The sequence below is a fragment of the Astatotilapia calliptera genome, chromosome 11 (genome assembly GCF_900246225.1).
Source record: "Astatotilapia calliptera chromosome 11, fAstCal1.2, whole genome shotgun sequence".
In the NCBI taxonomy this organism is placed as follows: Eukaryota; Metazoa; Chordata; class Actinopteri; order Cichliformes; family Cichlidae; genus Astatotilapia; species Astatotilapia calliptera.
In genome coordinates, this window is record NC_039312.1 from 20,478,623 (window position 1) to 20,493,318 (window position 14,696).

The window sequence follows — 14,696 nt, forward strand, 5'->3', positions numbered from 1 at the left end:
CTAGATATAAATATTAAAGAACGATGTTATTGAGGTCAGAGCAGCAGGTTAAAAAAAACCCTGCTCGTTACAATATTACACATATAACTTTTATCTTTGAATATTCGGCTCGATCATCCAAGTCATGTCCTCGAGTAATATGGGGATGACAAATTGCAGCCTCACATTTAATCATATCGCCCTGCAGCCGTGCAGGCTCATCCATTTTGTTGATTGCTAATCAAATTAACTTGCAGCACCTTGTGCCAACAAGCCACTGTATAAATAATGAACTTTTAGCCTGTCATAAAACAGTGCCAAAACAGATATTACTGACTGTATAATCGGTGCAGTACTCATTTACTCCTGTACATATTTGTGTGTATTTGTGGGTTTGGTAATATTAACGTAGGATTCTGGTAGGTAAGTGAGCAAATCTACAAGAATCATGTGCCATCCTAACATTTTCAGACCACTGCTCTCACTGCTTCACATGAAAAATCCAACACTTAACTATACACCACAGTGAGCCGCATGCAGTAAAACATTCTACCCACCTTCTCGAGTCATTGTTTTGTGTCGCTGATTGCCAGCCGGTTGATTAGTCAAGTAGTAGTAACATAACATCTGGCTGATTGTTTTTCTATTTAACAAATGCATGATAATAGTGACCCAAACGGTTAATTCTGGCTATATTTAAGTACAAGCTCTGTAACAAAAGTGCACACGGCATTTAATTTATTGTGTGTTATTTTGTTGTGCAGCCACGCCCACTCATCACCACGGACGCGCCTGTCTGAGACTACGAGTGTACGTCTGCTGCTCCACGGGTAAGTCTCCTGCTTTGTGTTTGGGGGGGGGTGATGTTTGACCTATAATGCTTGGACTTGTTCGCAGGCTTTACCTGGACCCATCTGGCCACTCTGCCCATCTGGAAAGCACCAGGCTCCCAACGAACTCACACACTCTCTGCATACAGATGCACACACAATCTAAATACAGCCTAAAACAGGCAGAGCTATTAATACTGCTGCTGAGTCTCCTGCAGCATTTTCACTCACAGCATAGCCCCCCACGTCCCAGCTCCTCTTTTTTCTCTTCTTCCCCGTCTCACTCTTCTTTCACTTTCTCTCTCTCTCCCTCTCTTTACAGCAGCAAAAAAAGGGAGCAGCTTCAGCTTTGAAGGCCCTCAACCCCCTCCTGCTTCCTCTCCACTCCTCTCCCTCTCTCTTCCACCCCTCCTCCCTCTCTCCCTGTCAGAATCCATTTATTGCCGTGTGCGGTCAGTGGGTGGCTATGTATATGTAGTGTTATCCGCTCTCCTGCCACCCTTCAATCTCTCGACCCGCTCTCACTCACTTTCACACACACACACACACACACACACACACACACACACACACACACACACACACACACACACACACACACACACACACACACACAGACTTTGATCCCTGGCCTGTCCGGTCCTTTGTAGTATTAACCTCTCCTCCCTCTTTCACCCCCACAACTCCATCACTCTCCATCCCTTTTCACACACTGACTCTCTTCAGTTTGATCTGCCTCTCCTCACATTCCCTCTTTTCCCCGTCTCTCTCTATCTTTTTGTCAGGGCTTCTTGTGATATTGTGGCTTGTCAGTCGGCATGCTGTGGGGTTTTTCAACCCTGCACCCTTGTCATGCCACTCTATTGGATGTCATGTTGGAAGTAATTAAAGTCCTCTTGGTTGGAGCAATAGTTTAACCCCTGCTCCCTTTTTTTTCAGCTCAATTACTTTTCTCTCTCTCTCTCTCTCTCTCTCTCTCTCTCTCTCTCTCTCTCTCTCTCTCTCTCTCTCTCTCACACACAGCTTCTGATGTGGACGATGAGCCAGGGCCTACAGATGGAGTCTACACGCTTAGACCAGGCCTAAAAATTGATGAGCTTGGTGAGTAATACACACAGGAAGTTCAGGAAGTGTAAGACACATCTGTCTGTTGCAGCTCGATTCACAAAAACAGCGACAGACTCTGATTTTGATCACTTTAGTACCAAATCAAGGAAATCAGATTATTTGCCTTCAACGTCTCATTGAAGTTAAAGCAGAGTTCATAAATTCATAAACAAGCAACAATGTATTAGTTATTAGTCTGAAATATTAAGTGACTGAAAATATGGAATAACAACTTCCTATTAATGCTGCTCGCTGTATTTTCAGCAGTGGATTATTGCAAACATGGATACGACATGCTTGTATTGGATTTGCTTGCAATTTTTAAAAAAAATGCATATGGTAGAAGATCATCAGCATTATTCTTTGAACGCGTCAGCTGGCTGACCAATGATATTGATATAGATGGCAGTGCGACTGTGCAGCATCAAAAGTGGCTAACCAAGTGAAATGATATTCAGCGCAGTTAACTTCACAGCGCCAGCTGGCTTGGCAAGCTGCTGATCCTGCTAAACAACGACATGAATATTCATTTCACACATTTCATGCCGTTTTCACCCAGATGAGCAGAGAACACAGAGTTTCTTGAAAATTTACAACAAAAAGTATAAAATTCATTCAGAAAAGCGGGGCCTCTTTAGATATCCCGTATTCAGATAGCCCCTGCCCGTTTGGAAGTGCTTCCTGTTTGTCGTTGTGTTGCTCCGATTTGGAGTTATATGATTAAATTGATCGTGTGTATAATGTGAAATCTGTTGGCAGCGATTTAAGAGAGAAGCGAAGAAGTAAATCAAAAAATGACAGACTTTGGGATCACCTGTTCATATTGTTGATTTTTAGTGTTGTGGCAACAGCATAGCAACACAGTAACAACATGCAGGTAGCTTGGCCTACCTATCCAGCAGCCGTTACACAACCAGGCATGCTGGTATCAATCATAATCCTGTCTAGCTATCACACGCTCTCCTCCAAGGTATCTTGTAAAATATGGCGTTGCGTTGTTGTTAATCTCCCCGTGTGCCTGAGTGTTTGTGTGTGCGCGCGCTCGCATGCGCGCACGCGTGTAAGTCAGTTTGTTCTAATAATTGTCGTAAGAAAACTCATGACTGGCTGCGGCAAATAGCTGCAGGTCATGCGAGTTTCTGTGAGATACCGCTCCCTCGCTTCTTTTTCCTCTCATCATTCTTTCATCTTATTTCACTCTCACTCCATCTCCTTTCTCTATGCCCTCCTCATGCCTCTGCCTTTTAATTCCCATCTTCCGTTTTTCCTCCGAGAGCACAAGTAGCAATGCAGTCGAGGAGAAAGCCACCTAAACTCAGTTTATTCACCTTTTGATGTGTGAAATTGAGTTTTTCCCTCGTTTAATACTTTTCCCGCCCCGAAGCGATATTTATCTTAGGTTTTATGGTATTCATTAACACTATCACAGTGATATTAAAAAAAGTTTGAAATATTTTTATGCCAAAACAATTTTTAGAGCTAAAAATTCCCATTCGCTACTTAGCAACAATATATTACAATATGTACGATATATTCTTATCACATTTCCTCAGTACTTGGTCCTTCCTTGCTTTCTTTTCTAATACAGTAAATGCAAAACATGATTATTGCAAAATAAAATCTGTTCGCTACACATGTACAGATTTTTTATGCGAAGGAAAAGGACATTAAAGATCATTTCAACAGAAGAATATCTACATTTAATGTGTTAAACTGATAGAGACAGCTCGAGGACATGGCACTCTAGCTGTACTGTTGATAGTGAGCGGCTAACACAATAGCTGAAAAGAAATTACCCCAGCCCCTATGGGTCTTTTTCACCTGTAGTGCTGTGTTGCCAATTAAATTAATACGATAACCCAAGTGGTGTGAGAGGAAGTGAGAAGATCAGCAGGGAGCTGCGAAACGAGCTGAAGACAAAGAAGTGGTACAGTTTCCTGTTCTCCTCCTTCGCTCTCAGTCCTCCTGGCTGCCGGTTAGATGTCCTCACATCGTAGTTTTAATTACTGTTACTGAAGTTTCACACAGACTGCGCAGTTCAAATCTGCCTGATTATTGTGTGTAGAAATGTTGAAATAACTCAAATGTTGCGTATTGGAACCCACCCGTGTCTTTCTCCCCCCTTCTCTCCTCGCAGTTTATTTCCTGGGCACCTTCCCCTTTCAATCAATGTGGTTCCCTGCTGAATACGGCATTAGATTTCATTTAGATCTCATTTACAACGCAGATGGAATGGCGCTAGCTGCTCCCCGTGCAACCGTGCGATTACTGAAGGCTTTCAGTGGGAGGACGCTCATTTTCCCACCCTGTTGGCTCAGATTACTGCATCCGATGATCAGCTCTGGCCATTAGTAGAAAAATCTGTAGCGTGTTCTTGTTAATGGGGCTTGTTGTAGCAATTACTATTCCTATGAGCACAGTGTGTTTAAGGTACTTGGCATCAGAAGACAGCACAGTTACAGATCAACGTTTTCATACCTGCAGTTTGTAAATTTTGTAAATTCTCCCTATGCTGTGGTTTCTTTTTGAGGAAAAAAGGTAGCAGGTAATTATGATGTGCCACTGCAAGGGATGTGTGAAAGTTCAGCCCACTGGGTGTTAAGATATAGCTGGCAAAGCAGAGGTGAGAGGAAAGTCAGGTGTTTAGGACGGCAGTTTGTGAGCCCTGCTACATTACAGCACACCTGGCTACAGGAGCTCAAACTCCAGGTCACCCGGTAGTTGCATCGAGGTCAAGAGCCCGTGCTCATCACAAATAAACTTATTTCGGATTGTTGTGAGGACCTTTTTTCTAAAAAAAAAAAAAGAAAAAAAAAAGCGGGGGGTCTATCTGTACGTGAATGATCACACCTCTCCAATCGAACTGCCCCAAAAGTGAAAAACAACTGTTTTAGCTGGACTTAGGTGTGAAAGTACCTGTCACTGTTTTTTAGGTCAATTTGTAGAAAGAGTTGTGAGACAGTTTGCACTCAACCAGTTTAAACGATCTCTATCTGGCAAGCTTACACGTTTGCTGTAACGTGCAAACCTATTTGTGCATTTTTGTGGTGTATGGGAGAGCTGAATAACACAATTGCAACCTTTAAACACGCCTTAAATATTTGGTTTACAAAGCTAAGATTACACGAGAAAAACAGAAGCGAGATGGTCGAGTGCATTCTGGAGCAAAGTGTAACAAATAAGTAAATATTTAAAATGTGTTTTATTTATTATTTGCCCAATAACATGAATAACTCGAGCTTACCATTTATCCCTTCCAAATGTCACTGCTAATGATTCTGTTTACTTGCAGTTAAACTCCTGGAAAGCGTAATTATTTGCATACATGCATGCGGTCTGCTGTCAGTTTCTTTTGAATTTCTTCAGCAATCTAACAGCTGTTTGTTTGTGGCGTTTGTTTGGACAGCCAGTGTTTGTTTAGCTAACGTTCGCTCTTTATTTTTAAGTAACCTGCCTCTGATTTAGCATGTCAAACTCTGTTTACTAGTCGCAGCGAGAGCTGCGCGGCTTTTGCAGACAGTTGACTATTGTCTTCGGAGGCTCTGCGAGATGTTTGTTAAATAAAGACTATGATGAAAGACGTGTGTATGAACCAGTCAGGCGGGATCTGATGAAAGGCGCTCTTGTAACAGTCTCGGTCACAGTTTTTGTGTGTTTGTTTTTTTTCTAACCTGCTTCTCTAAAGCCTCAGTACTATGTAAAAATGCAGTACTAAATCACTGCAGTGCCCCTTTAATGAGGGCTTTCTGATGCAAGAGCGCCACAAATTATAAGCTCTGAGAAGACTCAACACATCTCACAGTGTCAACAAAGTCACTCTTAAATTATTTATGCCAGGACGTTTCTACTGAATTGCATAATGCTGTAAAAGTTCTTTTTAAATTACTCAGTATTCATAAAATACAGAATAAGGTCAGATTTATACTCCCACAGTAACATAATGTAGTATAAAATGTGTATAAAAGAGGATTTAGCTCACACACTCCTTCACAAATACAGATTAGACAGACGTAATCCAGTCTAAGCTACAGCACTGTGCAAAAGCTACTCTTATTTTCTTATATTTTAGAATAGAATGCCTTTATTTTTGATTATATGGGAGTACAATGAAATTTGAAGCCTGTCTCTGAGTGCTACAGATGGATAGATTGCCGTTTGGACCTTGATTGTCTGTAGACCTGCTCGAGTGAAGGTAGCTGGTTGTCCTCTATGTTGATTTAATGACTCTCTGAACAGCTTTCTTGTCAGCCTCGGTGCAGCTGGCATACCACACCAAGATGCCAGGCTAAGTATACTCCACCGAGCTGTGGTAGAAGGACACAAGCAGCTGTTTGAGCAGGTTTGCTCTTTGCAGTGTTTCTAAGAAGTCAAATGGCTTCTGTGTCTTCTTCACGCGAGAGGTTGTGTTTAGAGTCCGTGTGAGATGAGTGTGCCGAGGATTTTAAAGCTGGGCACTCTCTCTACAATGTTTCCACTTATGCAAAGCGGAGCAGGTTCCTCTTCACGTCTCCTGAAGCTGACGATCAACTCTATATTTGGCTTCCAAGGAGACTTTCTTGCAGTTTTTAAAAAGCGGCCGTGAGCAATGGTTCTCCAGGCTTCCTGAAAGTCTTTCAAAGTTTTTCTTTGGGCATTGGCTGATTTTTCACTAATTTTCAGTACAGTCTTTCTGTCTGAGGGAAATGTCAGATGATTTTTTTGTTAAGTCCTTTATCACTGAGCTATTAATCACTCAATTTATTTATTTAACTCAAGGGATGAACCAGTATTGTGTGTTGGCACATCTTTAGACTCTTTATTATTAGCAGCCTGTAGCAAAAACACACGATTTCCTTTCATTTCTTTATCTGAGTCTATGAAAAATGTCAAAGATAATATAGTTTGACAGAATAAAATATCTCTTTCGGGTGTGTAGTGCTTTCTGTAAAAAAAACTGAGGAAACTGGACAAGTGGTGGACAAACAAGTGACAGCTCTAAAATAGTATCTACACCAGCATCCGGAAATCATGCAAAGACCTGACACAGGAAAAATGCATCTAGATATTCAGCTGTTCCATCTACTGTACTGAAGCTTCATCAGAAATGGCCTCAGTGGAAGAGTGGCTGTAATGAAGCCACTCTTAAAGAAGCTTATGGAAGGGAAACAGGGAGAAAAGGCCAAATTACACAAAAATGGGAGCAACAGGTCTGATGGAGTGATGAATCCAAATGAGAAATTTCTGATTCTGATTTGATTTAAATTAAATACCATCTGCAAAGCATCTGATTGGCACGAGAATGATCCCAAACACACTGCCTGTGCTGCAAACACACACCTAAATAGAAAAACACACAGTGGAACACCATCAATCATGGATTGGCCTCACCAGAGCCCAGCCCTCAACATTATTGAAGCAGTGTGGGATCATCTTGACAGAGAACAGAAGAAAAGGCAGCCAACATCCAAGGAAGAGTTTTGAATGTCCTTCAAGAAGCCTGGAAAACTATTCCTGAAGAAATGACAGGAAAGCTTGTCTCAGAGAATTCAGGCTGTGTAGAAGTATAAAGGTGGTGATTTTCAAGCTCATTAGAACTGTAAAAACGTTGTTTTTGCCTAATATACTATATTTCCATTTCAGTTTACACATGTTTCAAAAATGTCTTGGCAAGTTTCCCAGGAAATATGATGGGTGGCTCAAGACTTTTGCACAACACTGCATTTCGTGACTTCCAGATTTATAGACACTTACAGCTGTCTGAGCTTAATTATTAGGTAGATGCTACTTGCTTTTTGTGCACTGTAATATGTACATGCAGACGTTTGTATGTTTAGCTCAGCCCAGCATGTCAGAAGGTCACAATGCACCTCACATGACCTTTGCACAAACAACTTGTACGCCAATAATTATACGGTTATTAACAGCAGTGGCAGACTATGAGTGTCTGTGTGTCTCTGTGTAATGGGGCGATTAGCAGAGCCTCACTTTGGAACCAGTTGTACGAGATGCTCTGCCGTCTGCTGTTGGTGTCTACAAAACCACATTCCTCTGTCAGTCAGCACCAAAACAACAGTTTGAAGCCGCACAGTGTCCTGACCCCTCAGCTGCATACTCAGTTACACCACGGTCAAAGCATTTAACCTGAGCTCCGCTGCTGCATGGACCTCATTAGACTGGCTGGCAAAGCATACCAGAGAAGCCCATCTCTAAAACCAGGTGTCAGAGAGTCATTACTCTCCTGTCTGACCCACGGAGCAGCTGGAAATATTCTGGAGATAGATACAGCGACGAGTGGAAACACTGAGAGCAGCCCTGCTTTATTTCAATGCCATCAGACCGTAAACACAATAGTTGCTAATCAGCATCAGGGACCTTCTGTACAGACAGAAAATTGTGCTCCTGTCTGGTCTCCAGTCTTATTAATCAAATGACTACAGAGGGAGTGTCTGCCCCTGCGTGTGTCTCATAGGTGCAGGCTTGTAGCAAACTGTCTGCTCGGTCATGTGTTTCTCACTTTGACTAGACATCAAAGTTTGGTGTGTTGCCCTCAAGAAACCTATTTTTAGCCTGTTTCCAGGTGTAAGTGCAGGGGTATTGGGGCTATTACAGTGCATACAGTAGATTTATGTCTCAGGTATGATGGGCAATGTGTCACCTTATTAGAACAATGAATGCTGTCTGGTAACAGCTGCAGTCTTTGTGTTGTTTTTAGTGCAGACTGACCATATTTCAGTGGGAGTAAGACTGAAAGCTGCCTTTTGTTCTCTTGGGCTGTCATCATTTTTTTTGTCACATTTGAGAAAAAGTTGTGCTGTGAAACCAGATTATAGCACATTTAGGAAGCCAGATAAACGCTTTTAAATGTTCCACTGAAGGATGAGCCGAGTTTTATTTATAGAGAATGCTTCAAAGCAGCAAAAAAGTGTTGCAGAAGTATGCCACCAAAACACAGGGAAAAAAGACAACTGGGCAATAGATAATCTAAAGAGTAATCGCTTTATTACATTGCCTACCCAATTACATACGGGTCTCAATTCTGTCAGACAGGTAGGTCTTAAGCGAGGATTTAGAGGGGAAAAATGTAGGACAGATCTGATATGAACGGGTAGTCTGTTCCGATGCTTAGAGGTGCCAGCTGAAAAAGTACAAAACCTCTTTGTTTGTAACTTGGACTTGAAACCACCTGGAGCATCTGGTCAGATGATCTAAGACAGGGATGGGCAACATGTCGTCTGAGACAAAGAGCCAGACTTTGAACAACAACATAATGCAGACTTATGCTTTGTGGATTGCGTAAGCATGGTATTCTTGTTTCAAAAATCAAGATATTTCTTTAGGACTTGTGACTGTTTTGTGTCAGTGGAGTGTACTGTAAAACAAAGTGCTCCATTTGAAGCCAGCTGTAGTCCTGGTACAGAGGCCAGGTAACAAGAGATAGCAGTTAGCTGAAATAACAATGCTTGTTTAAAACTAAAAACACACCAACAGAAATCCTGAAAGGCTCAGTGTGTTTGGGTACTGCACCCTGTGATACTTTGCTATACAGAATAACACATCCCAGCCACGTCACCTGAGGGGGAAAAAGTGCCTAAATTTTGTACCCCGAAGTTTAGCTGAAGTCTCAATTAGTAGAGGCTCTTGCTAATATTTTATATTATCTGTTATTTTAGTGTATTATTGTGTACTCCAGCCACTTGGTATTACTGGGTTGAACCTCTTTTGCCTAGAGAGCATCTATTTAACAAGGCACTGACATTTATTCATGATGCGAATCTCCTGTTCCACCACATCTCAAAGGGGCTCTACTGTATTGAGATGGATTTCAGGTTATGATTTTGGGGTCCTTTGAGTACAATAAACTCCTTTTCATGTTCATTAAACCAGTTTGAGATGATTTGATCTCTATGACGTGGCATATTATCCTGTTGGAAGCAGCCATCAGAAGATATGTACAGTGTGGTCATAAAGGGATTGTCAGGCCAGCAGCAATGTTTAGGATCGCTGTGGTGTTTAAATGATGCTCATTTGATGTTAAGGAGCCCAAAATGTACAAAGAAACTACCTAATACTACTTGACCATGTCTAATGTTCCTAAATGCATTTGAATTGTTGTCATGTGATTGGTTGATTAGATATTATTATTAGATTAGATATTTGCATGAACAAATTGCTGAACATTTGTACCTAATAAAGTGGCATGTGGTTATAGTGGTGATACATCGGAAAGTTGGAAAAAACTGTCCTTAACATGGTCTAAGATCAGACATAGAAATTTTGCAGCTAATATAAGGAGCGCTGCCGATGTTAAAGACGGCGTCTGAATGACCAAATAATAAAACCTTGGATTAAAAGTACAGAAAAATTCTCATCTGACATGATTATAATTAAGATCTCTCTGTCTCTCTCCTGTTGTTGTTGCGTTCTAATAGTTTCTCATTCTCTTTTATTTTTCAAGCTGAATTTAATCCTGTTATTCCCAAGCTGGAGAAGAGCGTCAGTGGAAGCAGCCCATCCAGGGATCGCCTTCTTCTCACCGTGACGATGCTCTTTTTGGCCGCTCTCTGCATCTCCTAGCAACGGCCATCCCATTAGCGTCACCATGCCAACTAGCCTTGGGAAGGTGTACAATATCGGAGGAGAGGATAGGAGAGGAGAGGCAAATAGAGCAGAAAGCAAGACGAGCAAGACTTTGAAATTAGAGTTTGGAAGAATCACAATGTGTGTGTGTGGGGGGGGGAGTGCGTGTGTCTTTGTGTGCGTGCGTGCATGTGTGTGTCTGTGTGTGTACAGCTGTGTGTTTGAGGGAGTGTGGTTTTGGCAGAGTACAGGCACCTTCAGACACTTGGTGACACAGACTGAACCATATCTGGCATTAAAGTCAGCCTGTGCCCACAGGTGCAGGTGGGGGTAGACTGTTTGTGAGTGTGTGTTTTTCTGTTTCTGTGTGCGTGTGTGTGAATGTGTGTGTGTGTGTGTGTGTACATGAGCAGGCCAAATGTTGAGCTTGTTGAATCCTGCACACCACACAAAGCATTTATTCCACAGGTGAGGTGGAGCTCAAATCCTAATAAAAAGATGAAATCCAACCACCAAACTGAAACCTATTTGAAGACTTTCCCTTGGATCTGATTGGCTGTAAGAATCCTTAAGTCTAGTTGCCATAGTTTCTTGCAACAAATAGAACTGAAATGAACTGATTCATATAGATTTCAGCGGTACTGAACTGAAATTGCCTTTTTGTTGTTCTTGTTGTTGTTTATCTTGATACTGGGAGCTTTTCCCAGCACACAGAGGAAAAAAAAAAATGGAGCCAGCTGATGAACTATGTTGGCCCCATGTAGTCAAAGTAGCCGGTAGTTCATACACAGATAGACCCTGGGACTCCAGACCACCAGTGTTTCAGTTGCCATTTCCACTATGCTGTGTCATTCTGTGTTCACCATCAGCGCTCAGAAGGCAAAAGGACAGAAAGGGGTCATGGGAAAATACAAAGCATTTAAATGTCGACTCACCATTTTGAGGAAAAGATAGAAGAGGGGGAAAGGAACCTGAATATGTGGCATTGACAGACAGTGCAAGGGTTTGTGGACGTTAGAAGTTGCTGTGCTACTTTTCTGTCTTTTCCTTGAAGTACTCAGTTCGTCCTCTTCCAGCTCCGAGGTTAATGAAGCACACGATGGCCATCGAGCAGCCATGGATACACTCAGCAATACTACGCTCCTCACAAGCGACTGCAAGCTGTTCAGAGGAGAGGAAGGGGAACCCGGAGGAGGGGACGAGAGAGGAGGAGCAGTCACTCACACGAGCATCAATAAATAGGTCCTGTCCAAGCCATGTTGGTTTAGCGGCCTGCTCTACCAACCCTGTTCTCTGTACGCCCATATGTCAGTTGCCACATTTTTGCGTTTCTGTTTGAGTGTGTTTTATGCGTGCCCGAGTGGGGAAAAAACAAAACCATCTCGAGTGTGCTGTTTGTCTGTGTTTGAGAGTGAGAGAGAGACTATTTTAAAAGGTACTAACAGCCTAAAAAAATACATACATCCACATACTGTACATCTTATAAGTATGAAAACGCAAAAAAGAAAAAAAAAAATCAAAACACGACTAAAGCAGCAAGTTATACATACAAACCAAGTGCTTTGGTGGGGAGGTACAGCAGTCCAAAACTCAAACAAATGTACCAGTTGGTTGCTTCAGAATAGCGTTTCCATAGCAACTAGCACCTTATTCACCATGGTTACCCTACCCTGCCAACAGATGGACTCTACTAGGGCATGGCTTACCATAGTAGCTGATAACAATGATGAAGGTGATGTTGATTATAATGATAATAAAGAGGATGATGACGATGGACTGTGAGCTGGCCGTTAGTCGATAAGGACTGACGCCACGCGGCTCGCCCACCGGTACGTGAGGCGTTCAAGTACTCGTGTAAATGTCACAACAGAACAGAATGGAATTCTAATGTATTGAAATCTGACAAGGTGAAATGTGATGTAAGCATTTTTACAAACTTGAAGCTCAGTTTTCTTTGCGGTTGTTTTCCTTTCCTTTCTTTTTTTAATTTTCAGTTTTCTTGAGTTTGCTGTGGTACATAACTGCTTATGTTGAGATGGGAAGACGGGTTTTAAAAGTTTGAAAATTGGGTTGGGTTAAGCTTTATGTAAACCTGGGCTGCACTCTGTGATTCTCTTCAACTCGTTCAACTTTAAGGTAAAGTCATGCTGCATACTATGTTTTTAACAACAACACTGGCGCGTCGCTTTATTTCCTTTAAAAGACGCTCCGGTGACTATATACATGAGTTAGGAGATAATTAGGAGCATTAGTGAACTCGTGAGAACGTTTTTAAATGTAATCTCTGGCTCTGGGGTATAGACTGTAAATAAAAGATGGGCACAGCAACAGTGACATCACATATTGGTTTGTGAAGTCCAGTTTTGAAGCCATTATTTTAGCCTTTTGCCAACACTGCAAGCACAGGAAAAAGGTACAGTTCAGTGGCTTAACAGACAACTACTGGCTACAGCTTCCTGGCAGTCCACATGCCTAATTATGATAACTTTAACCTTTAGAAAAGTTAAACGGATAAGTAAACTAAGCTGAACTTTAGCCTTGAAATTTTAAATAGATGTCTTGTTTAATCAGTAAGGGCCATGACATTTGAAAAATATAGGCTTGTACAAGACATGACTTCTGAGAGGAGTTACAGAGTTGCATCATGGGAATTGTAAGATCAAGTATTTTTGAGTTGAGGATTTTATAGTGTGGACAGAAAGTTGGTATTTGTTATCTGTTTTAGCTGTTCTCGTTTTCATTTTGGCCATGTGCTTTTATCTTAAAGAAATCCCAGATTTATAAAAGGGAAGTACTAAAGTGATAACCTTTTAAAATAAACTATGTCTGTTTGCTATTAATTGTATATAGATAGCATATGTTTCACTGAGGCAGAGATATATTTTGAACCTTTTTAAAGGTGTAATTTTTACCTATTTTGGCCTTTTTGGAGACCTAAATGGGTTAAAATGATCAACATGTCTAGTAAGAAAAACTGAAAAGAATGCAAGTAAGTCTAATGAAATGTCACCCTGACAAGAGATTGTGCCTGTGGAAATAAACAAACAATTAAAAGACCATGTGTGATCCAGCCCCAGGTGTACATATAGCTCATGGTGGGAGGGTGAAGGAGGAAAGGTTTGGGTTCGGGTGTCCAATGGGAGAATTGAAGAGTTTGAAAGGTTAAATCACTCTTCAAGAAGTTGCACTTAAGAACTCAGACACGCGGGCGAGAAAACATGTATGTGTGTTCATGGGTGCGTTCGTGTGTGCAAATTATTGAGAGAGCGCGAGTGAGTGAGCGAGCGACAGACTCTTTGTTTCTGATCTTTCCATGTGTGCGTATGAATGAGAAAATGTGACTGATTGTTGTCTGGCAAAACAATAAAAGCATTTACTAGTGTTGGAAACAACAATTACAATCATGTTTACCTTCGACTGGAATGACTTTAAATGAACTTGAAAATAAACTGTAAACTGAACGAACCATAACAGAGGTTATAACAATGATCATGATAACAAAATAATAAGCTTACAAATGTTACTTTTAACAAGACGTGTGTTCGCCTCTTTATTTGCTTCCCCCTGTTAATCTCCCTCACCCTCCCTGCTCTCTAAGTCTTTGAGGATCTAAAAAAAACAAAATAAGCATGGAGCTAATCCAAGACAACAGATGGAGGGGTTGCAGAAAAAAGGTTTTACCTGGTATACTCAGTTCTCTGTAGATAATGTTGTTTGGGAGCTCACAGATGTGATTTTCCATATCAAAGTTGGTGTGGCAAGGCTCTCCCTCTGCAGTAATACCTTTACACACTCCGATTAGGAGAGATAAGCACTTCAATCACCAACCCAACATTTGAATGACAATGGGACAGGGCAGCAGTGTGTACCTGTACGTCTGGACCGGCTGATGGAGGGATAATGCTGCTCCTGATGTCAGAGTGCAGCCAAGCTTAAAGGCTGTGATGTTATGCAACAGGTAGAGGTAACATATTCACCACTGAGTGACAGGACAGCACAAGGGTTGAGATAAACAGATAGAGTTGGGGTATAGAAGGAGATGGAGATATGAAATGCAGAGTTAGACATTTAGAAAGATGAGATTATACAGAAAGTCAAAGTGTGGATATTTACAGTCATTTGAAAAGGACACTGCTCAAAGGACTATATGCAGTCCTAAAGCTAAGTATAATCAAATGCACTTAAGTGATGATTAGCAAGTTTTGGCAATTTGCAGGGCTGGAG

The 14,696-nt window shown here is 41.5% G+C and overlaps 1 protein-coding gene across 2 annotated transcripts in view; it reads left to right on the top strand.

Moving 5' to 3' along the window:
* efna3b (ephrin-A3b) overlaps window positions 1-14,002 on the top strand; it is a 74,257-nt gene extending 60,255 nt beyond the window's left edge. The window contains exons 4-6 of one of the 2 annotated variants that reach the window (XM_026183650.1): window positions 744-809; window positions 1,833-1,910; window positions 10,351-14,002. In XM_026183650.1, coding sequence (XP_026039435.1) covers window positions 744-809; window positions 1,833-1,910; window positions 10,351-10,469 — 263 coding nt within the window. In that variant the 3' untranslated portion in view covers window positions 10,470-14,002. Of the gene's footprint in view, window positions 1-743; window positions 810-1,131; window positions 1,786-1,832; window positions 1,911-10,350 lie in introns of those variants that run through there. The other variant, XM_026183649.1, reaches the window with a different exon arrangement.
* Window positions 14,003-14,696: the final 694 nt, after the last annotated feature.